The sequence below is a fragment of the Balaenoptera ricei genome, chromosome 15 (genome assembly GCF_028023285.1).
Source record: "Balaenoptera ricei isolate mBalRic1 chromosome 15, mBalRic1.hap2, whole genome shotgun sequence".
Lineage (NCBI taxonomy): Eukaryota > Metazoa > Chordata > Mammalia > Artiodactyla > Balaenopteridae > Balaenoptera > Balaenoptera ricei.
The window spans coordinates 53,422,785-53,448,495 of NC_082653.1; the positions used below are offsets into that span (position 1 = coordinate 53,422,785).

Here is a 25,711-nt window from a genome sequence, read left to right on the forward strand (position 1 = left end):
CAACCAGCTCTGTGATGTCACAGGGAAGACTCCCAGGTTTCCCAGATCCCTGAGTTTGGGAGAGGATGACGCTCAAGGGCAGGGGCAGGGTGGGAGGAGGACAAGGGAAGGGGGCAGAACCTTAGGGGAGGTCCCTGGTCCCTCTGGCTTGGGACAGGCATGCCAAACAGATTCAGCTCTTGCAGGCTGAGGAGTCACTCCCAGGGGTGACTTCTTGGGGTATCAGTTTCTTCATCCATGGATGGATAATGAAGGTTTAGGGATGCAGACTTGGTGAGATCTGGCTCAGTGCTTTGAGCATGCTGAGAAGGTGGTATTGGGTGACTGGATAGGTCCCTTAATTTTTCTGTACATTTTCCCCTAAGTAGATGATCGAGTACTGTGGGATCACACCAAGTGTAAGGAAGGATTTGGAGGAACCGGAACTCTCATATATTGCTGGGGGAATGTAAAATGGTACCACCAATTTGGGAAACAGTTTCTTAAAAAGTTAAACCTTCAATTCTCTCTATTCACAGATGACATGATGTTATACAGAGAAAAAAATTAATTCACACTAAAAAAACTATTTGAGCTAATAAAACTCGGAGCTAATAAGATTCAGCAAAGTCTCAGGATACAAGATCAACACGCAAAATTAACTGTATTTCTATACAGTAGCAAAGAACAAAAAGAATAAAACAGGAATAAAATTAACCATGGAGGTACAAGACAACACTGAAAACTAGAAAACATTGCTGGGAAAAAAAAAGTAAAAATAAATGGAAAAAGATCCTGTTCATGGTTTGAAGACTTAATATTGTTAAGACAACAATCCTTCCCAAAGTGATCTATAGAGTCAATGCAATTCTTATCAAAATCTCAATGGCCTTGTAGGCAGAAACAGGAAAACTGATCCTAAAATTCATGTGGAATTACAAGGGAGCCCAAAAGCCAAAAACAATCTTAAAAAGTTTGAAGACTCAAGAGTTCTGATTTCAAAACTTATTGCATACAATGCTATAGTAACCATAACTGTGGAACTGGTATAAGGCTAGACATCCAGACTAATGGAATAGAATAGAGAGCCCAGAATAATTTCATACACCTCTGGACAATTTATTTTTAACAGGTTGCCAAGACTATTCCGTAGGGAAAATAATAGTCTCTTCAACAAATGGTGCTGGGACAACTAGATGTTCAAAAGATACAAATGAAGAATGAAGCTGGACCCCTACCTCACACCATATACAAAAATTAACTCAAAGAAAACTCTTTGAAGAAATCTTCATCACCATGGATTTGGTAATGGATTCTTAGATATGACAACAAAAGCACAAGCAACAAAAGAAAAAATAGGTAAATTGGACTTCATAAAAGTTGAAAACTTTTGTGTTGCAAAGGACAGTGTCAAGAAGTGAAAAGACAGCCTACAGAATGAGAGAAAACATTTGCAAATCATATATCTGATTAGAGTGTAGTATCTAGAACACATAAAGAGCTCTTACAAGTCAACAACAAAAAGACAAACAACCCAATTTAAAAATGGGTGAAGAACTTGAATAGATATTTTCCCAGAGAAGATATACAAATAGTCAACAAGCACATGAAAACATGTTCAATGTATTTAGTCATTAGAGAAATGCAAATTTGAACCACAGTGAGGGACTTCCCTGGTGGCACTGTGGTTAAGAATCCGCCTGCCGATGCAGGGGACACAGGTTCGAGCCCTCGTCCAGGAGGATCCCACATGCCACGGAGCAACTAGGCCCGTGCGCCACAACTACTGAGCCTGCGCTCTGGAGCCCGCGAACCACAACTGCTGAACCCAATGCCACAACTACTGAGGCCCACCTGCCTAGAGCCCGTGCTCCGCGACAAAGATAAGCCACCGTAATGAGGGGCCTCCTGTGCACTACAATGAAGAGCAGCCCCCGCTCGCCACAACTAGAGAAAGCCTGCATGTAGCAACGAAGACCCAATGCAGCCAAAAATAAATAAATTTTTAAAAAATTATAAAAAATAAACCACAGTGAGACACTACTTCTCACACATGAGGCTGGCTATAATTTTAAAAACCAACCAACCAAATAACCCCACAGAAGATAAGTGTTAATGAGGGTGTAGAGAAATTGAAACCTGCCTACACTGCTGGTGGGAATGGAAAATGGTGCAGCCACTATGGAGAACAGCTTGGCAGTTCCTCAACAAGTTAAACGTAGAATTACCATATGACCTAGCAATTTCACTCCTAGGTATATACCCAAAAGAGTCGAAAACAGGTATTTAAATAAATACTTGTACACAAATATTTATAGCAGCATTATTTATAGTAACCAAAGAGTAGAAACAACCCAAAAGTCCATCAGCTAATGGATGGATAAACAAATTGTAGTCTGTCCATACAGGGAAATATTATTCAGCTGTAAAAAGAAGTACTGATACACAGGGCAACATGGATGAACCTCAGAAACATACTGCTCAGTGGTAGAAGCCAGATACAAAATGCCACATATTTTATTCTGTTTACACGAAATATGCAGAATGAATAAATCCAAAGTGACAGAAATCAGGTTAGTGATTACCAGGGGTTGTGGGGAAGGAGAAATGGGGAGAGACTGCTTAGTTGGTGTGACATTTCTTTTTGGGGTGATTAAAATATTTTGGAACTAAATAGAGATGGTGGTTGAACATTTCAAATGTATTTAATGCTACCGAATTGTACACTTATAAGGGCAAATTTTATGTTATGTATATTTTATCACAATAAAAATAAGTAAATGACCAGCACCACTTAAAACTATCAAGGTCATCAAAAACAAGGAAAGTTTGAGAAACTGTCACAGTCTAGAGAAACCTAAGAAGACATGACGACTAAATGTAATGCTGTGTCCTGAATCAAATCATAGAACAGGAAAAGGACAGTAGGTTAGAAATGAGGAAATCTGGACTTCAGTTAATAATAATGTATCAGTATTGGTTCATCAGACAAATGCACCATACTAATGTAAGATGTTAACAGTTGCGGGGATGAGGGAGAGATGGAATATACAGGAACTCTGTTCTATCTTTGAAACTCCTTTGAAAATCTAAAACTGTTCTAAAATCAAAAGTCCATTGAAGGGCTTCCCTGGTGGCACAGTGGTTAAGAATCTGCCTGCCAATGCAGGGGACACGGGTTCGAGCCTTGGTCCGGGAAGATCCCACATGCCGCGGAGCAGCTAAGCCTGTGTGCCACAACTACTGAGCCTGCGCCCTAGAGCCCACAAGCCACAACCACTGAAGCCCACGTGCCTACGGCCTGTGCTCCACAACAAGAGAAGCCACCGCAGTGAGAAGCCCGCGCACCGCAACAAAGAGTAGCCCTCGCTCGCCGCAACTAGAGAAAACCCGCGTGCCGCAACAAAGACCCAACGCAGCCAAAAATAAAGTTATTTTTTAAAAAAATTATTGAAAAAAAGTTAAACATTCACTTGCCTTATGACTCTATGTCATTCATAGGTATTTATTCAAGAGAAAAGAAAGCATATGTGTCTTTATAAGGATTTCTACATGAATGTTCATACCAGCTTTATTTGTACTAGCCCCAAACTGGAAATGCCCAGGAACAGGTGATGTGTAAATAAACTGTGGTATATCCATACAATGGATATACAACTCAGCAGTAAAAAGGAATGAATTACCGATATAGGCTACAACATGGATGAGTCTCAAAATAATTATGCCAAGTAAAAGATGCCAGACAAAAAGAATATGTTGTGTGATCCCATTTATATAAAACCCGAGAAATACACCTGTGTACAGTGACAGAAAGCAGAGGAATGGTTGCCTGGGGTAGAAGGAGTGGCAGGAGGTAGACAATACAAAGGGGTGGGACACAGGAAAACAGGTGGCAGATGTGTTCTCTATCTTGATTGGGATAGTTTCTTGCGTGTATACACTTGTCAAAGCTTATTAAATTGCACACTTTAAATATGTGCATTTTATCTTATGTTAAAAAGCTGTTAAAAAAAGTAAAAACCGAGGGAGAAGGCTCGGTGCTCCCTCCGTGCCCTGCCAGCTACAGTGGATGTCAAGTGCTGTCTGCCCATCACAGCCTCCACTGTGTGTGTCAGGCATCACAACCTCCACTTTGACATTGAAGAATCTAAGTCCCCCAGAGGTTGAGTAACTTCCCAAGGTCACAAAGCTGACTGCTTTAGAGACTGCACTGGGTGCCCTGTGCACACCAGTTTGCCCAGATCTGGTGGACTTCAGGCAGCCTGTTGTGTCAGCTCTGAACTGGGCATCACAGCCAGCACAGAGCATGGGAGGAGGGCAGGGGACGTGGCCTTTCCTCAAAGACCTTTCACTTCACTGGGGTGAGGCATTGTACTCCGACTCACTCATTCAGTCTCAGCATGTATGTTCTGAGAGCCTGTGTAGTGCCAGGTACTATTGTAGACTTGGGGAGAGAGTCGAGTAGGACAGAGAAGGTATGTTTCCACGGCGCATACATGTCCAGATCAGAGACACAGAAGAGAAGCAAGGGAGATGTTTCCAGGTATAATACGAAGAAAATAAAAGAAGGTGATGTGACAGGGAGGGGCTGGGAAGGGTCTGCTTTAGTGTAGATGGTCCGAGAGCCCTCTTCACAAAGATCTGAAGAAGTTGGGAAGAGCACTACGGACAGAGAGAACTACTTGCGCAAAGACCAGAAAGCAGGAAGAAGGTGGGCGTGTTCAACAGGAAGCCAGGGAGGGGAGATGGAGGGAAGGGAGCAGAGGAGGCACAGAGCAGGCGCAGCTCAGAGGACTGAGTTTTCTTTGAACAGCGATGGGAAGCCATTGGATAGTTTTTTTTTAAGCTTTTTTGTTTTTAGTCATGCTTAGTGATACACTATTTTATTTTATTCTATTCGCCATGCCACGCGTCTTGTGGGATCTTAGTTCCCCGACTAGGGATCGAACCTGGGCCCCAGGTTCGACAGGGCAGTGAAAGCGCCCAGTCCTAACCACTGGACCCCCAGGGAATTCCCAAGAGATACAATTTTAGATGTGGTAAAATTCACCCTTTTTAGTGCACAGATCTATGAGTTTTGACAAACAGCTACTGTCATGTAATTACCACCCCAATCAAGATACAGAACAGTTTCATCACCCCCAAAATTATTTTGCACCCAACTCTTCCTGGCAATCACTGATTTATGTCTGTATTTTCATCTCATTCAGATTGTCATGTAAATGGAATCGTACAGTACAAAGCCTTTTTAAAAAATATATTTATTTATTTTATTTATTATTTTTGGCTGTGTTGGGTCTTTGTTGCTGCGTGTGGGCTTTCTCTAGTTGTGGCGAGCGGGAACTACTCTTCGTTGCGGTGCGCGGGCTTCTCATTGCGGTGGCTTCTCACTGTGGTGGCTTCTCTTCTTGTGGAGCATGGGCTCTGGGCGCGCGGGCTTCAGTAGTTGTGGCTTGCGGGCTCTAGAGCTCAGGCTCAGTAGATGTGGCGCACGGGCTTAAGTGCTCCGCGGCATGTGGGATCTTCCTGGACCAGGGCTAGAACCCATGTCCCCTGCATTGCCAGGCGGATTCTTAACCAGTGCACCACCAGGGAAGCCCTTTTTAAATATTTTTATTGGAGTATAATTGCTTTACAATGTTGTGTTAGTTTCTGCTGTACAACAAAGTGAATGTATACATATATCCCCATATCCTCTCCCTCTTGAGCCTCCCTCCCACCCTCCCTATCCCACTCCTCTAGGTCGTCACAAAGCATCGAGCTGATCTCGCTGTGGCATGCAGCAGCTTCCCACTAGCCATCCGTTTTACATTTGGTAGTGTATGTATGTCAGTGCTACTCTCTCACTTTGTCTTAGCTTCCCCTTCTCCCACTGTGTCCTCAAGTCCTTGTACGAAGCCTTTTGAGTCTGGCTTCTTCCAGTTAGCATAAGGCATTGGAGATTCATCATTGTCCTTGTGTATTTTAGCTCTTTGCATTTTCAAAATTGCTGAGTGGTAATCCATTGTGTGAATGTACCACAATGTGTTTATCCATTCATAAGTTGAGGGGCACTTGAGTGGTTTCCAGTTTGGGGCAATTATAAAGCTGCTCTCAACATGTATGTATAAGTTTTGTGTGAACATAAGTTTTTATTTCTCTTGGGCAAATACCTGGGAGAGAGACTGCTGAACTGTACGTTGTGTATGTTTAACTTTATTAAGAAACTACCGACTGTTTTTCCAAAGTGGATGTACAGTTTCATATTCTCACCAATAGTGTATGAAAGCCCAAGTTGCTCCACATCCTTTCAAGCCCTTGGCACTGTCAGGGTTTTTGTGGTTTTTTGTTGTTTTAGCTATTCTAATAATTGTGTAGTGATATTTTGTGGTTTAATATGCATTTCTCTAATGACTAATAATCTTGAGCATCTTTTCCTTTGCTTACGATTTGTAATGAAATAAAATTCATATTTTAAGGCAAGACAAGAAGATTTAAACACAATTTTTTTTCTGCCCATTTGGGCCTCCTCTCTCCCCTGTAGTGTGCATTGTGTATCTGCCTTATGCATTAACCAGACCTCCCCAACAGCAGAAATACCTGCTCAACCATAAAGCTCAATTTTTCTTCTTCTGATGCCAGTTATATAACTCCTTAGAAGATAACATTCCTTTCTCAATCTTGTAAGGGGTCATGATGCAGATATCTTTGGTGAACTTTGTGTGCAATGCCAATATAACATTTCCCTTAAAGATAGCGATTGGTGCAGAACACACTGGGTCAGATGATCTGGGGAGATACTGGGCCACACCTAATGGAAGTTCTTAGCTTAAATACCTACTTAGGACCTTAGTAATGTTACTTGTATTCTGTTTATTTTGCAAGATTATAGTTTCTTGTATTACTGAATGTGTGACTGAGCCTCTGATAATGACTAGGCTACTTGAAACAATTGATCAAATATATGGTTCTGTAACATTGAAGATTTTTTTTCTTTTTTTGGCCACGCCACGTGGCTTGCAGGATCTTAGTTCCCTGACCAGGGACTGAATCCAGGCCCTTGGCGGTGAAAGCGCAGAGTCCCAACCACTGGACCACTAAGGAAGTTCCAAGATTGATGATATTAATAGTGTAACTCTAGATACAGGAAGAAGCAGTAAGAGAGAACCATTTCCTGGACCATAAGAGACTAGAAAGACAGGCAAGGTGGTCCAGAGGCTTTTGGCTACTGTTAACAGTCCAGTGATAGCACATTGCGTGGCCTATCAATGAAATCCTTGCTTGACCTGGGTATGAGCATTCCTAGAGCCGTGGGACAAACTGGTCATGAAATGCTTCCCAAACCTTGGTAGAAGTTAAGACGGAAAAGGAGGAGATTGTAAAACAAAGAATGTTGCTCACCATCCAATTCTACAAGAATTGAGTCATTAGTCACTACAGTCACTGATTTACAACACACCCTGAAAGAAATTCAGGGCCAAGATCAGGATGAGGCATTTTGTGCTCTGGGAAAACTGGCAGAACTAGCTCTCAGATATTTGTGGGAGAAAATTTTATGAACTCAGTTTCTTGCATCTTCCCATACTTAGAAAAGCACTACAACCATTACCTAAGATATCTGCTCCTCGTGAATAGCAGTCGCCTTCTACCAAGATGTATGCTTGACTGCACCTACCCCTTAGTCAAAATCACTACATACTAGCCTCCCTCTTTCCTCTTTGAAACATCCTCAGAGCTTTCTGTAAGACTGTCTCCCTGATTATAATCCTCAGGCTGGCCCGAATAAACTATGCATTTCTTAGATTGACTATTGATTAATTTTTTTGTTGACATTTGCCATATCTTCCCTTGTGAAGTATCTGTTTTAAGTTTTTTGTCTACTTTCTTGTCTTTAATTTTTTAAAAACAATTTTTGACTGGGCTGTGTGGCATGCAGGATCTTAGTTCCTGGACCAGGGATGGAACCCGTACCGCCTGCAGTGGAAGCTTGGAGTCTTAACCACTGGACCACCACGGAAGTTCCTTTTTCTACTTTCTAATTGGATGGTTTTCTTTACTGAGTTTTGAGAGTTTGTTATGTATTTTGGATAGAAGGCTTTTTATCAGATGTGTTTTGTGAATTTATTTTTCAGACTCTGGATTATCTTTTCATGTTCTTAGTGTCTTGAAGAGCAGTTTTAAATTTTGATGAGGTGCAATTTATCAAAAAACATTTTTTTAGAGGATGATACTTTTGGTATATCTAAGAATTCTTGTTTAACCCAGTCACAAAGTTTTCCCCATAAGTTTTCTTCTGGAAAAGTTATATTCGGTTGGCCAAAAAGTTCGTTCCGGTTTTTCTGTGCGATATTAACGAACTTTTTGGCCAACCCAATAGTTTTTAGGTTTTACTCTTAGGCAAGGGTGGAGGTTCATTTACTTGCATTTCCAACTGTTCCAAAACTATTTCTGAAAGATTATTCTTTCTCCACTAAAGGGCTTTATCATCTTTGTTCTAATGACCATGTATATGTGGATCTATTTCGGGACTCTCTTTGAGGTCCCGTGCCTTTATGTGTCTGTTACTTCGCCAAAACCAATGCAGGGGCGGAGGGCGTCCCACGGTTTGGTAGTCCCTCGTCTTCGCCTACCCTTTTGGGCTCAGCTCACTTCACCTCCCCAGCCCTTGCTGTCGCCTATCCCCAACCGTGGCAGCCCAGTAGAGAGGACTCCCAAGTTAGGTCACAGCTTAGCTGGCCACATGTTGGGCGCGGTCCTCACCCCGGAGCCGCCCCCTCCCTCCACCAGGCGCAACGACAGCTCCAGCTGGCAGAGTTCACGGTTGCCAGGACAACCGCCGGCGCGCGAAGACCCGGGCCAGTTTCCGGCCTGTTGTGAAGAGCGAGACGGCTGCGCACGCGCAGATGGCTGCCGGGCCTGCTCTCGCCGCCTTGCGGTCAGCTCCTGCCTGCGACTCGCAGTCTGTGGCCTCAACTGCTTCACGCTGCAGGCGCTTCTTGCGCGTTTCGGACGTGTGCGCGGCCAGCCATTTTACACATGCCAGAGAGAAATGTACTGGGCACAGGACCCAGGCTGGAGACCCGGCTTCGTGATATTATGTACATTCTTTCTAGAGGAGTTTAGGAGGAAATGGGAAGTAGTACGTAGGGTGCCTCGCACAGCGTCAGGCACTTAGTAGGTCCTCAGAACGTGTCAGTCAGTGCCAAATGTCTGCAAACTGTGTAAAGGGGGCCCGGCCGCCAGGCGGGGCGGGACCCCACGCCCCCTCCCTCAGCGTCGCGGGACGCCCCCTGCCGGCTGCCCTTTCTCTGGCGGCATGGAGCATGCGCACACAGCCCGGCCGTTTCGCCTCCAGTCCTGTTTGGCCCCGGCTGCGCGCCGTAGAGGGCTCCGTGCATTGCCATAGAAACCCGTGAGCGCTGAGGGGCGAGCGGCTGAGACTCCGGCGTCCTGAGGACCAGAGCGCCATGTCTTTCCGCGACCTCCGCAGTAAGGCAAACCTGACCCCTGTGACCAGCGGTCCTCCCGAGACTCGGGGCTCCGGCCCGCCGTGTCCCCTGTCTGAGCCCCGCCGTGGCTCCCGCGCTGGAGCCCCCTCCCGGGCCTCTGCGGCTCGGGGGCGCTCCTGGCCCGCCGCCCCCCAGGCTGAGCGCCCCAGCCCTGTCTCATAGCCCTTCCTGCGATGATAGGAGGTTGTGTATGTGTATGCGGCTAGTGCGGCTGAGAAACCGAAGCTTTAATTTTATCTAATTTTAATTGACTTATGGGTCTGTTCGCTACTGTATTGGAAAACGCAGAGACCGTTTTGAGTTGGGTTAGCTTAGAGCTCCGGGAAACGAACAACAACCGAGGAGGGGCTGGTGAATAATAATTGAGGCTTCCGTTTTTTCGAGCTTTTATGATCTGCCAGGTAGTTAGTTACTGTCTTATGTGTGTTCATCGTTTCATTCACTCCTCTGAACAACTGTGCTCCTGTGTTTAGAGATGAGGAACTGGGCAGAGAGAGGTCAGGTCAGGGGACACACGTGGTAAGAGCTGGCGCTGAAGTGTTAAGTCAGGTTGTCTAACCTACAAAGCTTGCATCTTTTCTAAAGGGGCTGGTGAGGAGAAGGGAACCCAAGTGCCTTTGCTAGGAGGGTGGGGAAGTGGAAGAATGGGGAAAAGAGAATTAGTTACTACTACTTTGGGGGACACCTGTTACACACCAAACATTTTACATTCAGTATCTTGTTTTAGTCCTCACTGTAGCAGTAAGGTGGTTCGTATAAGTTTCTGGATGAAATACTTTGAGGCAGGGAGGTAAAGTAGTTTGCTTTAGGTCACATAGCTAGAACTGGGTGGAAACGAGGATCAAAAGGTAGGACTGTGTGAATGAATCAGTTGCCTTTTATACGCTTTCATTTTCTGAATCTGAAGCAGTTTAGCCAACTGGCTCCACCTTCATAGGTGTAGCAGGTGATTGCCAATTTGGTGTGATCTGAGGGGCCTCTTTAAGGCCAATTTTCTAACAATTGCTGGTGCCTGAAATTTCCCCATTAAAGATTACTCCTTTCAGTTGTGAATTGCTCTTTTTTCTATAATGGAAATATATAGGAAGAGGCATCACATTTTATTGATGCCTATTAGCACTATTGTGTGAATCTGTGCCCTCTGGGATTTGGAGGTTCTTGGTGACCTTATGTTGTAGAGACAAGTTTCTCCTTCCTCATAGTTGAGGGAGGCCAGCCTTCTGCTAGGGGACGTTGAATGGAGTTGTGTTGGGAAAAGTGTACAAGAAGGGGATTTCTGAACATTGTGACCTTAAATGAATGCTGTACATTATGCAATTCATGGTAAGATTCTTACTCAGATTGTCTCCATTTTGACAATAATACTGTAGAATTAACAACTGCACTGCTACTTAGCGGCAAGAAGTGTTTAGGGCTTACTGTGTGATGGGAAGGCTGCTGCTTTATTTTCCATTGCTCTATTTAAATAGCCCTCAAAACAGCAACAGAGGCCCTCTGCTTCTCTTTCCTCTGCTTCTCTTTCCTCTGCTATGCCTTCTCTTCTGTTGTCTTGTGAAATCCAGCCTAATTTCCAAGGCCCAGGTAGCTTATTTGTGAATGTCATTGGGACATCTTGAATACCCACCTTCAAGAAGAGTGAAGACAGACATTACTTAGCCAGAAGCACACTGAATATAGGTCTTAGCACATCGTGGGAACTAAAAAGATGTTTTATTTCCAAGTCTTGCTGAAAGCTTAGTGACTGCAGCATCTGGTATCAACATGTATTAGTATTACTGTTTCTTAGTCTGTTTCATAATACATCTAAATATTGCTCAATCGTTCAATCATTTTCTTGAAGATTTCTCTAAATACAATGCAACTAATGTTTAAATTTTGTGTTATTAAGGTCCTATATGCTCAGTGGGGGAAAAAAGTCAACTCAGAAATAAAACAGAGACATAAACTTCACCCTACCATCATCACCCACCCCCCCCAAAAAAACCCCACGGTTAACATTTAAACCGTGGCCAGGTAGTTCTCATTTTTTTTAAAATTAATTAATTAATTAATTAATTATTTTATTTATGGCTGTGTTGGGTCTTCGTTTCTGTGCAAGGGCTTCCTCCAGTTGCGGCAAGTGGGGGCCACTCTTCATCGCGGTGCGCGGGCCTCTCACTATCGCGGCCTCTCCCGTTGTGGAGCACAGGCTCCAGACGCGCAGGCTCAGTAGTTGTGGCTCACAGGCCCAGTTGCTCTGCGGCATGTGGGATCTTCCCAGACCAGGGCTCGAACACGTGTGCCCTGCATTGGCAGGCAGATTCTCAACCACTGCGCCACCAGGGAAGCCCGGTAGTTCTCATTTTGAGTGGTAAAGAGAAAGCTATCCAAGAGATAAATGAGGTGTCCAAGAGAGAAATTAAATCACAGCCAATCCCTAAACCGCATTGCAATGTACAGTTTCCTCTTCTCCCATTGAATTTAAATAAATGATTTTCAGGAAGCAGATTAGGTATTTTAACTTTTATCTCCCTTTTTCTTTTCCTCTTAGAGAGTTGATAAATAGTCCATAAAAGTGTCAGTAGGTTGGGAGTAAGAAGAGAAAGCAAAGAAAGTGTCTACGTTCATAAGTTGTTGCTGTTTGACGAGGAACTGACTACATTGTGTTTTACCTTGGACAGACTTTACAGAGATGATGAGAGCCTTGGGATACCCTCGACATATTTCTATGGAAAATTTCCGCACACCAAATTTCGGACTTGTATCTGAAGTGCTTCTCTGGCTTGTGAAAAGGTTAGAACTGCACTTTACTGAGGTCTAAGAATGAATATGAGATGTTATTCATTAGCCACCTAGAAACAGGATGCTTTTGTGAAGCAAAACGAAAAGTTCAATAAAATTTGACAGACTCGGTTGTAACCTGTTAAAAATCAGTTGAGTTTAAAGAACGCTGTGGGAGAAGGGAGTGTACCAAGCAGCGGTAAAAGGAGAATGTTTCTCAGTAGGAAGCCGACACAGGGGTGCTGGTCCGCATTCCTCCTCATCCCCTCACCTTCATCAGGGAGTGACAGGACCTCCTCACACATTCTGCTGAGTACCTGGCTTGGAAATAATTTAGATTTCATTTTGTGTGAAAAATCTAATATGATTCAGGGTTGGCAAACTTTTTTGCTAAGGAGATAATATTTTAGGCATTGCAGGCTACATAAGATCTCTGTCATGTATTCTTCCTTGTGTTTTTTATAACCTTTGAAAAATGTAAAAACCCTTTTTAGTTTGCGGGCTGTACAGGAAGAGGCCAAGGGCTGCCGTCTGCTGACCCCAGTGTGTCATCAGTTACTCGAAGAAAGGAACTCCACTGGGTCAAGGGCAGGCAGCCAGAGTAATAGTTCTGATTATTTTAATGAAACTTTGCAGTCTGAGATAGATTTAATTTTGTAAGCTGAGCCCCGAATTTGATTCTTGAAATTTGTTAAACCTATTTTTAGGTGAAGATTTGTTCTCTTGAATATTTGGTATTTTGTGTTGCTTCTGAAGCCTTTCTTACTCTTACTGCCTTAGCTGGGGACTCAGAGAGCTTCCCGTTACAGAGCCACTGTCCTCTCAGTTGCTTTACTTTCTCTTTTGTGAACTTTATACTTAATTACCTTGTGTCTTCTCTCTCTCTTTCTCTCTCTGCAATAGGTATGAACCTCAGACTGACATCCCTTCTGATGTTGAGACTGAACAAGACCGAGTTTTCTTCATTAAGGCAATTGCCCAGTTCATGGTTGGTTCACAGTTTTTTGATGGAGTTGTAAAATTAAATACATTAGAAGGAGATGAAGCCTAGTTAGAGCTGCTTTCAGATTTCTTTTTTAAAAGTATTTTTTCCTTCTCTTTTTTTAAAAGTTAATTAATTTTATTTTTGGCTGCGTTGGGTCTTTGTTGCTGCACTCAGGCTTTCTCTAGTTGTGGCAAGTGGGGGCTACTGTTCGTTGCGGTGCGCAGGCTTCTCATTGCTGTAGCTTCTCTTGTTGCGGAGCACAGGCTCTAGGCGCATGGGCTTCAGTAGTTGTGGCACGCGGGCTCAGTAGTTGTGGCTTGCGGGCTCTAGGGCGCAGGCTCAGTAGTTGTGGTGCACCGGCTTAGTTGCTCCGTGGCATGTGGGATCTTCCTGGACCAGGGATCAAACCCATGTCCCCTGCATTGGCAGGCGGATTCTTAACCACTGGGCCACCAGGGAAGTCCCAGATTTCTAAACACACTCCATTACCAGATTTCTGTGGAGCCATTTTACCAACAAAGTTTTCTGGGTTTTTTGTTTTTAATTCATTATTTGTTAAGAATTTTGGAGTCCCATGCCCCAGCGGCCATTGGTCCCTACAGTCAGGCTGTGTTAGTTGGCAGGACCATTTACGTTTCAGGACAGCTAGGCATGGACCGTGCAAGTGGACAGCTTGTGCCAGGAGGGGTGGCAGAAGAGGCTAAACAGGCTCTTACAAACATGGGTGAAATTCTGAAAGCAGTAGGCTGTGAGTTCACGAATGTGATAAAAACAACTGTTTTGCTGGCTGACATACTGTCAATGACATCTACAGACAATATTTCCAGAGTAGTTTTCCTGTGAGAGCTGCTTACCAAGTTGCTGCTTTGCCCAAAGGAGGCCATGTTGAAATTGAAGCAGTAGCTGTTCCAGGATATCTTGTGACAGCATCACTTTAAGTGGGCCCAGGGTTATTTAGTCTGGAATTTTTATAATGTTTTTAAATTAACATCTTAATTTTTACAGTCTTTGTTGCAAAGTGTAAGGTTGACTGAAATATCTGAAGTTATTATGGAAATACCATATAATAAGGGGAATTGAACATAAATTGAAGATTAATGACGAATCTAGTTATTGACGTTACAAATTATGCTTACATAACACTTGTATTACTGGATGTGGGAAAAAAGACATGCATTACATAGTTACTCAGATAAATAAAAGTAAAGGGAAATAACATACAGGAAAGATGAGTTACTATTCCTGAGAAATAATAAAGAGCACACCTAATTAAACCCTATTAATTTAATGATGTAAAATATTTATTTTTCATGTCAGATATATGATTCTGGTTTTACTTGAGTAAAATTAAAGTATTTAAGTATTCAAACCTAGTAGAGCTAAAGGAGAAGAAACTGGACCAAAATTTTATATAGATAATATTTTTCTAATGGAAATAAAATAGCATGCAGATTTTTAAAAAGAATTTTATTTACTTATTTTTGAATAGGTAATATATTTTATGGCTCAAAAATTTTTTTTAAATCATGAAACAATACAGAGTAAAATGACTTTCTATTCTGTTTGCCATCAGCCCAGTTCCATTCCCAGTGATCACTATTCTTAATATCTTTCAGAGTTTCTTTAGGCATATTTAAGCAAATAGACTGTATATTCCTTTTCCTTCCTCTTACACAAATAGTGGCATACTGCACACCACCGTTTAGAATCTTGTCTTCAAGTAACAGTACATTTTGGAGAACTTTTCAAATACACATAGAATTTCTTTATCCTCTCTTACACCTGAGTAGTATTGCTTGCACGTTTATACCATAACTTATGTAATTTATACAGGTAGGCATTTAGGTTGTTGGTAACTTTTGTTCTTAGAAGCAATGCTGTAACAAATAGCCTATACACATCATTTTGTTTGTGAATATGTATATCCCTAGCATAAGTTCTTAGGATTGGAATTGCTGGGTCAAAGGACGTATGCATTTGTAGTTTTGTTGTCATTTACCAAATTGCTCTCCATCAAGATTGTGTCAGTCAACATACCCACTTGCAATATATGAGTAACTTGAAAGTTTGATTCTTAAAATGATTTGGTTATATCCCTATTGTTGGCAGTGACATTTTCAAATGACCTACATGGAATTTGGTTTAGATTTTACGTGGAATGGGTCTTAAACTTTTTTTTTTTTTAATCTGAAAATAGGCCACTAAGGCACATATAAAACTCAATACTAAGAAGCTTTATCAAGCAGACGGGTATGCAGTGAAAGAACTATTGAAGATCACCTCTGTCCTTTATAATGCTATGAAGACCAAAGGGATGGAGGACTCTAAGATAGGAGAGGAAGATATCAGCAAATTCAAGTTTGACCTTAGCTCAAAGGTAAGGACAATGCAAGGCTTGTAGTGAGGAGTGGAATGTTTATTTCTCAAACTCTGAAATGGGCTGTATCAATACAGCATCACTTCTTTCCTTATTCCTTGACTGAGGGCCATTTGTCAGTTTTGTGCTTGTCAGCATTTGGATCAAAGCAGAAGGGACAATAAATTCAACTTTTTTTTTTTTTTTTTAAACTACCGATGCCCAGAAATAGTGATTTTTACTGGCCTATAAAGTGGGCACTGGGCGTGGCATTTTTTTTTTAATTTATTAATTAATTTATTTATTTTTGGCTGTGTTGGGTCCTCGTTTCTGTGCGAGGGCTTTCTCGTTGTGGTGAGCGGGGGCCACTCTTCATCGCGGTGCAGGGGCCTCTCACTGTCGCGGCCTCTCTTGTTGCGGAGCACAGGCTCTAGACGCGCAGGCTCAGTAGTTGTGGCTCACGGGCCTAGTTGCTCCGCGGCATGTGGGATCTTCCCACACCAGGGCTCGAACGCGTGTCCCCCGCATTGGCAGGCAGATTCTCAACCACTGCACCACCAGGGAAGCCCTAAATTCAACTTTTTATTGAAAGCCTGCTATCTGCCAGGCACTCTTCAAGCACTGGGGATACAGGCGTGAAAAACAAGGACAGGAATCCTCTGTTCCCGCAGCTCAGTTGGGGGAGCCAGACTGTAAACTGCAAAGCAGAAAGAGTGACAGGTCAGATGGGCTGCATGTGTGGAGGATAGTAAAGCAGGGAAGGGGCTGGGGTGCCGGGGGAGGTGTCTTAAATGGAGGGCTAGGACAGCCTCAGGGACTGGGTGACGGTTTCAGCAGAGATCTGAAGGAGGGAAGGAGCAAACCATTCAGTGGAAAGGTGTGCTGTGTGTGTTTGAGGAAACACAAGGGGCCATGTGATGAAAGCTGGGAGGGGAGGCAGCCCCAGGCCTGTGGTCCCTGGAAAGCCACTGTCAAGACTTTGACTTTGACTCTGACGTGGAAAATCGTTGAGTTTTGATCAGAGAAGTACATAATTTGAAACTTCATATTAAAAGGATCACTCTGGCTGCTGGATTGAGTCGGACTGAAGGGGGAAGAAAGGTGGAAGCCCAGAGACCTGTTAGAAAGCAGGAGGTGACAGCGCCTTTGAGCAGAGTGGCCGTCAGGTGCTCAGCTGAGCTTGGGGAGAGAGTGAGCTGCCAGGCGTCAGAGGACTCGATTAAAGCAACAAGCTGAACGTGAAAGCTGTGTCTTTAATCACTAACTGCAGTGGTACAAGCAAGGGGCTAAAGCCAGAAGAAGTGTCAACTCCCTGTTTCATAAGACTGCTCTGGCAGTTTTAATGCCCCCTGAGGTGTGGGAGAAGGTGTTTGCCCTACCTACCCCAATAAGGAGGCCTCAGCAGAGGCACTGAAGAGGACCTGGACCCAAGGCCTCAGATAAAGAGACCTAGGAATGCAGGTCTTTATGAGAACATGACTGGCCAGAGGGCCTGATTCCTTGACTGCAACTCTCTTCAGAGACTGCAGGGTACTGGTGTTCGAGTGCAGCTTTCCCCAGGAGGCCTGCCAGGTAAAGCCTCCGGGATTGCCTGTGGTCAGGCCTGAAAAACCATACACAGGAGCCAGATCCTCACTGGGAGGAAGTGGTCAGAGGTTAGAGCATATTTTGAAGGGAGGTCTTATGGATTGGGTGTAGGTTGGAAGAAAGCAGACAGCACAAGGAAGGTCCTGAAGCAGCTCTGTCTGGTAGCGCTTTCCATGCTGGTGGACGTGTTCTGTGTCTCTGCCACGCGATACGGTAGTCGCTAGCCACGTGTTGCCAGCATAACCAAGGAAGTGAGTTTTAAGTTTTATTAAATTTTGAATGGTTTAACATTGAAAATGGCCACACGTGACTAGCGGGCACGATATTAGATATCATGGCTCTAAAGTTTTGGGTGTGAGTTCCTGCAAGGACAAAGTTGCCGTCTACTGAAGTGGAGAAGAGTTTGGAAGGAGCAGGTCTGGCAGGAAAGATGAGGAGTTTGGTTAAGGACATGTTGTGTTTGCGACGTCCACGAGATGTCCAAGTGGAGATGTCAAGCCCCAGCTCACGGCTTTAATCTTGGTATCAGAGCTGAGAGCTTGCGGGGAGTGTGCGTGAAAGGGAGGTCCGGGTGGGGGCGGTGGTGTGCGGCTGGACTCTGCTGAACTCCAGTGCTGAGAAGTGGGGCGGGTGAGAGGACTCCCAGAGAGGAAGCTGGGAACTCACTGCTGGTGAGGAAGCAGCCATGGGAGAGGAGTCCTGAGGACTGAGGAAATGGGAAGGAAGTCACCAGCTGTGAATGAAGAGCGAGAGTTGTCAGTGGTTTGAAAATGAAAGAGGGTGGGAATTCGTTGTTTTGGGGAGAGGGAGAGGGAGCTGAGCTGGGAAATGTTTGGGCTCTTTGGAAGTTTAGCGTATTCATGGAAGAGGGTGTGACGTGTAGCTCCTAAGAAAGAAGCTGTGCCCAGGGCCAGATCATCATCATCTTCACAGCAGTGCCTTGTGGGAGCTTGTAAGGCCTTCATGCCTGTGAGCTCATTTGAGCTCACAGCAGCCCAGTGAAGTGCAACCTGAAGGCAGAGAATGAGGGGACAGGGAGGGTTAAACATAGGGCATCAGGTTTCTGCGGTAAGCATGTGTCCCTCAGGTTGCCCCTCCTTTGCTCACCCCACCCCTGCCAGGGTCCCTTATTATAGGAAGCGTGTCAACGTTCACAACCCCCACACCTCCTGGTGGCAGAGTACATTTGACCTGACATTTGGGTTTTTCAGGTGGCCTGGAATTGGTCTAATTTGTTCTTAGATCAGTGTTTCCTAAACTGGTGTTCTGGGAACTCTCTTCTCCAGGACGTAAATATGTGTCTTGTAGAAAATGTGTTCTATAGTCAAGTAAGTCAAGTATCCTGACTGGAGGTAGGAACCGATATGAACAGATTGATTCTTTCTGAATGCCTAATAAAAACCTGTCACTGAAGTTTCTGTTTTTGATATTTTCCTTCCAGATTGCAGATTTGAAAGCAGCCAGGCAGCTTGCTTCTGAAATCACTTCCAAGGGAGCATCTCTATATGACTTGCTGGGCAAGGAGGTGGAGTTGAGGGTAAGCAGTGTTCAGATAACTCAATTACCTCCTTAGCTAAGCAGATTTCCAAGGTTTCTTTTCCAATTCTGTTTTTCCCTGTTCTTTTGATTTTATTAAACGGTACCTGATTAAATGAGCTACTGTGTGGGAAAGTAATATGCATATGGTGTTTGCTGCTGTTTGTGCTTCTGGTGGGCTCTGGTCTGTTTCTAATACCTTTGACATCTAGTTCAGGAATGGCAAATAATGTGCCTGTTGCTGAAACTTTCCTCCTTGTGCCCGTGGCAGACTTTATTGATCATGATGCTTTCCCCCGGTACACTCAGCCTTGGCATTCTTCCCAACAAAATGCTCTTCTGAGCCTGTGGTTCCCAAATCTTGTTGCCCAGTGGAATCACCTGGGGATCTTTACAAACTACTGATGTCTGGCTTCCATGCTAATGTCATTGGTATGAAATGTGACTTGGGCACTGGGAGTTTTAAGTCTTCTGGGTGGTTCTAACATACAGCAGAGTTTGGGAACCAGTCATTAATTTAGGCAGTCACTACCAATCATTTGAAGTTGATGTTACAGTTGAAACTTACTTGCAGTCCTTATTCTAGACCATGCCAGTCAAGGAGGATGCTCTGTCCACTGTGTTTAAGGAGCTGTTGAAGAGTGGGTTCCTAAAACACCCTTGGAGCTCCTATAGAGCTTTTTAAATCACCCGACATCCAGGTCATCCCCCATACCAGTGGATCAAAATGTTTGGGGGTGAGAGCCAGATTTTTAAAGATCTCCAGGTGATTCCAACGAGCAGCAGATTTTGGGACCTACTGGTTGGAGAAGAAATGGAGTACTGTTTAATTCTTACCTGTGAGGATTTATGGCATTTGAAGCATACATGCTCACATCTAATGTTTTTGAATTAAATGCACTTAGTCCATTCCGTTCCCATCAGGTGTATCATCCATGACTGCTCTCTCACTGCCTTGCCTGTGTTCTGGCATTGCTGCTAGAGTGTAATGGCATTTTTCATTTCTGCCCTAGGAACAGACTGGAAGCGGGGGACTTGGTGCTAGCTCACCATCCCTGCTCTTGATATATTGCCACCTGGTGAAGTGTAGTTGGCAGAACAAACCTGACATAATGTCTGACAGCTAATTTAGATAAGCAGTGAGGCAGCTCCCGGCTTTCCATGTTTTCTGTTTATAGTGCAATAGTGCACATGTTCTACGTGTGTTCCTCAGAGTCCCAGAGACAGGAGCTGGTCACTTGCTATTTGCCAGCAGAGCCCTGGCTTCATTGTGAGGCTCACCAGGATTCCCCTGGGGGCTCTTTTAGCACTGTCCTGTAATGAATTGATGGAGCAATCAGAGGCCAAACTGTTGCCATGGAAGCCAAGAGACCCTGAATGTAGGACTTCTCAAATTCTGTATACAGTCATGATCTGAGGAAGATCCCCTATCCAATATATGTTTTTCATACACTCAACAAATATTCATTGAGGACCAACACCAACCACAGGCAAGGAAGGCACTGTGCTCTGTGTCCTTGAGTAAGTCACGGTCCCTGCCCTCAATAGTTTTCCACTGTGGGGGAGGTAATGTACACTGTGGAATAAAGGAAGCACAAGACAGGATTTGATAAAGTGCTCCAGGAACCCCATAACTGCATCCGCAATGAAGTCCCATGTCTCGGAAATTTCCAGTACTGATATGATAGGCACAGATGCCTCCCTTGATGGTTAGTGGTTAGTGCTAGGGGCAGGGCCGAGCTGATTCTTCTCATTAGTTACAGTTGTCAGTGATAGGCAACTTAGAGGGACGTGATCACAAAGAAGATTGTACAGGCTGGCAGGGGGTTCAGACAGCAAGTTGAGCTGCATTTGGTTTGGGGTCACCTGAATGGAATGCAAGTAAAAGAAGCAAATTTGGGAGAAAAGATTCTGGATGGTGAGTTCAGGTTCCCATGGTGTTAGGGTACAGAGGGCCTGTGGCTGGAGAGGGGGACCTTGAGCACTGGAGAGAGGCCAGGCTGGCCAGAGGATTACAGAAGACACTGGAGGAGGTGATGGTGGGAGTGCTTTTGCATCAGAGACCCACACAGTAATGAAGCTTTTGAGAACCAGTCCATAAGCCATATCTAGACAGGGGAATTGGTCTTGCGAATTCGTCTTCTGAAAAAATAATTTCGCTTCATTGTTTCCCATAGGAACTGAGAACAGAAGCAATTGCCAGACCTCTGGAAATAAATGAGACTGAAAAAGTGATGAGAATTGCAATAAAAGATATTTTGGTAAGATTACTTCGCTTTTATTTAATGTTTTTGTGCCTGGGACTGGAGAACAGTTCCTGGCTCTACAGGACAGAACAAGCCAGGCCTCATAACAAAGAAGGGACAGGTTAGTGGGGAGGTGAAAAATTTAGAGCACATTCTAGAATAGTTGGTGACTTACTGTTATTTTTCTCCTCATTACAAATATGAACAATTTCTCCTGTTGCTAAAATTTTGCCAGTTTTATTAATTTAATAATTCTCTTAAATTCTGCAGTAATTTTAGTAAATACTCTACTTTATGGACTCTTCATACTTGATTTAACCAGTTCCTCACTGCTGGGCGTTTAAATGATTTCCAGGTTTTCTTAACTTTAAACAGCACTGTATAAATAGAATGATCGTCATCCTTTACTACTTACCCATGATCAGTTGTTATTTGCTTATCTCACCTAAATCATTCATTTGGAAAGCAGAAAGTGTGGGGGACTCAGACTACTTGGGTTTGAATCCCTCTGTGTGATTTTAGGCAAGTTACTTAACTTCTCTGTGCCTCACTTTCCGCATCTATAAAATGGGAGGAATGGCAGTGCCCACCACATAGGGTCCTTGTGAGCATTCATTATGACAGTGCGTGGCACATAGTAGGTATTCAGTCATTATTAGAGATTCATTTTATTCAGTAGACACAGACAGGGGGGCCTTACGTAAATTAGGAATAGTTATAAAACAAGAATTTGCTGTGAGTTGTACAAAACTCTAAGATTGGTTTTTATAGTACTCTTATCATAAAACAGTAATACTCCCTGCGCAGCCCAGCACAGAGAGTCAGAGCCTCAGCAGGGTGAGATGTGCAGGGTAGCCGAGATGGGAGATGGTTACATACAGGCAGGTTGATCAAATAAGTAAATATATTAAAGATAATGGAAGCCAGGGTTCTCACTGTTGGAGAATGGAGTTACAGATATGAAAAGGGAGAAAATTAGATTGAACCCTGAAATAGGAGGCGTTGGTTAAATGCATGCATTTCAATATGTAGATAGATATAGGAATAAATTTTGTGTGTATGTATGTATGTGTAGCATATGTATGTAGTATATTTATGTACATACACATGCACACCCACATACACATTCATACACTCCTTAGCTCTGAGCATACCTAGCACCCAGATCTTGGATTCTAAATGCCATTCTCCACTAAAATGAAGCAGGGCTCTTCGGGAGGGATGGCTGATTCCAAAGCTGGGACAAGAAAGTACAAGATCTTCTTGTGCCAGAAAGCAAGGAAGTGCTCAAAGAGTGTCAGAAGGACACAGAAGCCAGCTTCCCCTGGCCACACCAGGGACAGGATAAGCATCAAAATGAATGAATTATAGTAATGGATTATAGACCATTGAATGAAATGGGAGATCTTGAGTTCTCACTGATAAATGAATACATTGAAAACTGATGAAGAGCAGGTTTTTCACATAGTTTCAAAGTAGCTCCCTACAAAATACTTATTAATTACAGAGAGGAAAGGAGTAACGTCATAGGAGAAGCCTGACAGACACCCTCTTAATCCAGTAATCAAAGGAATATCACCAGTGATGGAGCAAACCAGAATTATGCCCTTCTGATGGGATGCAGGGTTCAGTGATATCTGTGCTATTCCTGCTAGGGATGTGTAATCTGAAGCTAATCAGACAAAGGCAAATTGAGGGGCATTCTGTGAATTCCCCGGCCCCTACTCTTCAACAGTGAAAAGTTCATGTTCCTGTCATGAATATCCAGGAGAGGTTGAGGAGCCATTCCAGACTGAAGGAGGCTAAGGAGACCTGATGACTGAATACCAGGGGTCACTCCCATCTGCTGTTAAGGACTTCATGGGGCAGTGGGTCTGAGGGTTGGATGGGGGTGGTGCGTCAAGAGTTCATTTCCTGTCTTGATGATTGTGTTGTGGTTATTTAGGAGAAAGGCCTTATTCGCAGGAAATACACATTAAAGTATTTAGAAGTGATGGAGCATCAGGTCAGCAGCTCATTCTCACCTAGGTTAGGAAAAAATGTTTTGTATTACACTTCAGCTGTTTGTAAGTTCCTGATTGTTTCTAAATTAGAAAAAAAACTAATGATAATACTTTTGTGCTTGTCAGTGTTCTGGCTGAATCAGGTTAGCATGGCATGAATGTGCCTTTAGCACTAAGTCAATATTAAAAATGGAACAACCAAATGAGGGCACAGTTCATTTCTTGGTGAACACCTCTTAAGATATCTTTTCGTTGCTGGAAAATATACATGATATTTGATAATTCTAAAAACAAAAACGAAACAACAACATGGATACTTAAAAGGGGTTATGAAATATAGGCCATTTATTTCAGAAAGCTAGAGAAAATTTTTTGTATTTATCACATTTGTCTTTTTTGAGGAACAGACCCTTTTTAAAAATCTTTATTTTTGAGGTCAGATAGATTCACTAGGTTTTAATCTGACTTTGATTCAGAGAAATAGTTGCCATCAACCTGAGTTGTCTGTTCAGAAAGGAGACCCACCTTGTCTTCCTCTGAGAGTGAACTCACATCTCTGCTGGGGTTTTTAAAGTACTTGCAGCAAATCAATAGTTAGTGATATGATTAATCTTCATGAAAGCGTCTTCGAAATGGTTAGTGTACTTAGACAAAAAAAATTAAGCCATAAAGTGTTGATAAAAGTGACTGCTTCCAAATATGCACTGTCTCTGAGAGTCGTGCAGCGTGTCTGGGCTCCTTAGCTGATTTCTTTGTGGACCGCATAGTGTTTCAGAGGCCTGCAGGTAAACAGTCAGTAAACCTTCATGGGCCTACACATGTGTAAAGTCCTGGAGGGGAGGACCCCACCTTGGCAATCTGGAACTTAACAGCAGAGTTGGATAGTCCCAGCCTGGGGGCGCGGGGAGCAGTTCTACACTTGGCTGGTTGTGTTGCAGATGTCATTCCTAGGGCAGCAGATTGCAGCTCTGAGCCACAGGCCTTGACCTGGCCCGCTTCCCAGACAACACGAGTGAAGACAGTGCATTTACTCAAACTAGCCCTGCCTCAGATGAACTTGCTCTTACGGGAGGATGGGGAGGCCTATGGTTTTCACCAGTGATCTCTCTTCCCCTTCATGCTGCCCCCTTGCCCAGGGGCCTGTGTCACACTGCTGCCCAGGCTCCCTCCCCAAGGCTGGATCACACCGGAGCCACCCAGGGAGCCACTTTCTCATAATGGAGTGGTTTCTCTGTTTAGTTCAGTCTGCGGTTCAGCTGCCTGGGAGGGGGAGAGGAACCTTCTCTCAGTCCCAGCAGGCAGCGCATTAGAGCTGGGACCAGGCGGCGTTTCTTTTTGTTCCCTTCTAAGTAAAGCTAAGAGAAAGCTTGTGTGTGCATGTATTCTATAAGTCAGTTATTTGTAGCTGGGGAGTAGCCTGAACTATGTAAATGAAGGCAAACCAACCCTTCAGAGTGACGTGTAACCATCTAAACAAGTGAGGTGGCAGGAGGTTTTGGGTCCCTCTTCGGAAACACCTTCTCATGGAAAAAAAAAGTAGATGATTCTTTCTAGGCCTCTGTGATGTTCCTCCTGGAAATAGTTGGTTAAACGAGTGATGGCTTGAGGGAGGGTTTGCTCTGTTTGCTTCCCCTTGATTCTGTTTAGTGAGATGTTGCTGGGCTTGAGAGGTTGAGAAGTCCTGCTCTTCCAAGAGTCAGGTCGTCGTCCTTATTGGCACATTTGTCTCCTTCATTTCCTGTTAAATGTAGGTGCAGGTTCAGAAGACGAAAGACCTGCTCAATAATGTGGCCTCTGATGAAGCTAACCTAGAAGCCAAAATTGACAAGAGGAAATTAGAGCTGGAAAGAAATCGGAAGCGACTCCAGACTCTGCAGAGTGTCAGGTAGATATGAACACCTGAAGAGTGAGTAGAACGCTGTCTCTGCAAGTTAAAGCAGACTGAGGGAATACATCGTCAGTGATATTAACCTTTCAAGCAGTGGGAAAAGCCCGGCATAAAGATGTCTCTGCTGCAGAATGTACGTGTGTTTTTAACAGGCACACTGCTAAACTCATTCTCTTTACTGCTTTAAATATGCCTGGAAAACTGCTTAGTTCTTGAACCACCCTTCTAGCTTTTATAGCTTCTGGGAACGCAAGGCAAAGTAAGTAAATCCAGATGGCGAAAGTTATACAAGGCCTGGCTCCTCAGATCTGTGTCTTGCCATAAATTAGGTGGAAACAGAAACATACTCCCATTTCTAGGTTTGAGTAGATTTTAGAGTTTTATAATTCCTCACTGGTAATTCATCCTTCTTCTGACTTTCCCTTTCAAGTGTGTGCCTCACATTTTCTTGGAGCCCCCACTTCCCCCACCGCACCTCTTTCTTGCGCCCTCCCTTTTTCTCTCACTTTGTACCCTCCTTTCTTTGCTTTGTTTCTGTGTTGCCCTTCCTCCCTTTTCATTCTCCCTTTATTTTTCTCTCTTTACTCCTTCCTTTCTCCAGCTGCTGTATTCGCTCTGAATGTGTCTTGCTTTTTCAGGACACTGGTGCCTGGCCCACACTCTGGCTCCTGTCCTGAGATCTGCGGGAAGGCAGCACCTGGGGGCAGCAGACAGTAACCAAGGGAGCATCAAGGCTTCCTCCTTGCCAAGGGCAAGCCCACGCCCCTTCTGCCTCTGGATCAGGGCCACCAGATAGATTTATCTCATTAAAAACTTCTGCCTTTCAAGCATAAATTCATTTTTGTTAAGCCTCAGATCTTTTGTTTTTTTTATTTAATTTTTT

The 25,711-nt window shown here is 43.8% G+C and overlaps 2 protein-coding genes across 6 annotated transcripts in view; both read left to right on the forward strand.

Moving 5' to 3' along the window:
- Window positions 1-7,719, forward strand: part of NAA60 (N-alpha-acetyltransferase 60, NatF catalytic subunit) — a 51,132-nt gene extending 43,413 nt beyond the window's left edge. For 2 of the 3 annotated variants that reach the window (XM_059898404.1, XM_059898401.1), the window contains exon 9: window positions 519-7,719. The gene's annotated coding sequence lies outside the window, so the exon portion shown is untranslated. The remainder of the gene's footprint in view (window positions 1-518) is intronic. The other variant, XM_059898406.1, reaches the window with a different exon arrangement.
- Window positions 7,720-9,331: 1,612 nt separating this feature from the next.
- The window catches only part of CLUAP1 (clusterin associated protein 1), a 45,538-nt gene continuing 29,158 nt past the window's right edge, over window positions 9,332-25,711 (forward strand). Inside the window, exons 1-7 of one of the 3 annotated variants that reach the window (XM_059898396.1) lie at window positions 9,332-9,447; window positions 12,128-12,239; window positions 13,131-13,215; window positions 15,410-15,589; window positions 18,597-18,692; window positions 20,869-20,952; window positions 24,692-24,825. In XM_059898396.1, coding sequence (XP_059754379.1) covers window positions 9,426-9,447; window positions 12,128-12,239; window positions 13,131-13,215; window positions 15,410-15,589; window positions 18,597-18,692; window positions 20,869-20,952; window positions 24,692-24,825 — 713 coding nt within the window. In that variant the 5' untranslated portion in view covers window positions 9,332-9,425. Of the gene's footprint in view, window positions 9,448-12,127; window positions 12,240-13,130; window positions 13,216-15,409; window positions 15,590-18,596; window positions 18,693-20,868; window positions 20,953-24,691; window positions 24,826-25,711 lie in introns of those variants that run through there. The other 2 variants (XM_059898397.1, XM_059898398.1) reach the window with 2 other exon arrangements.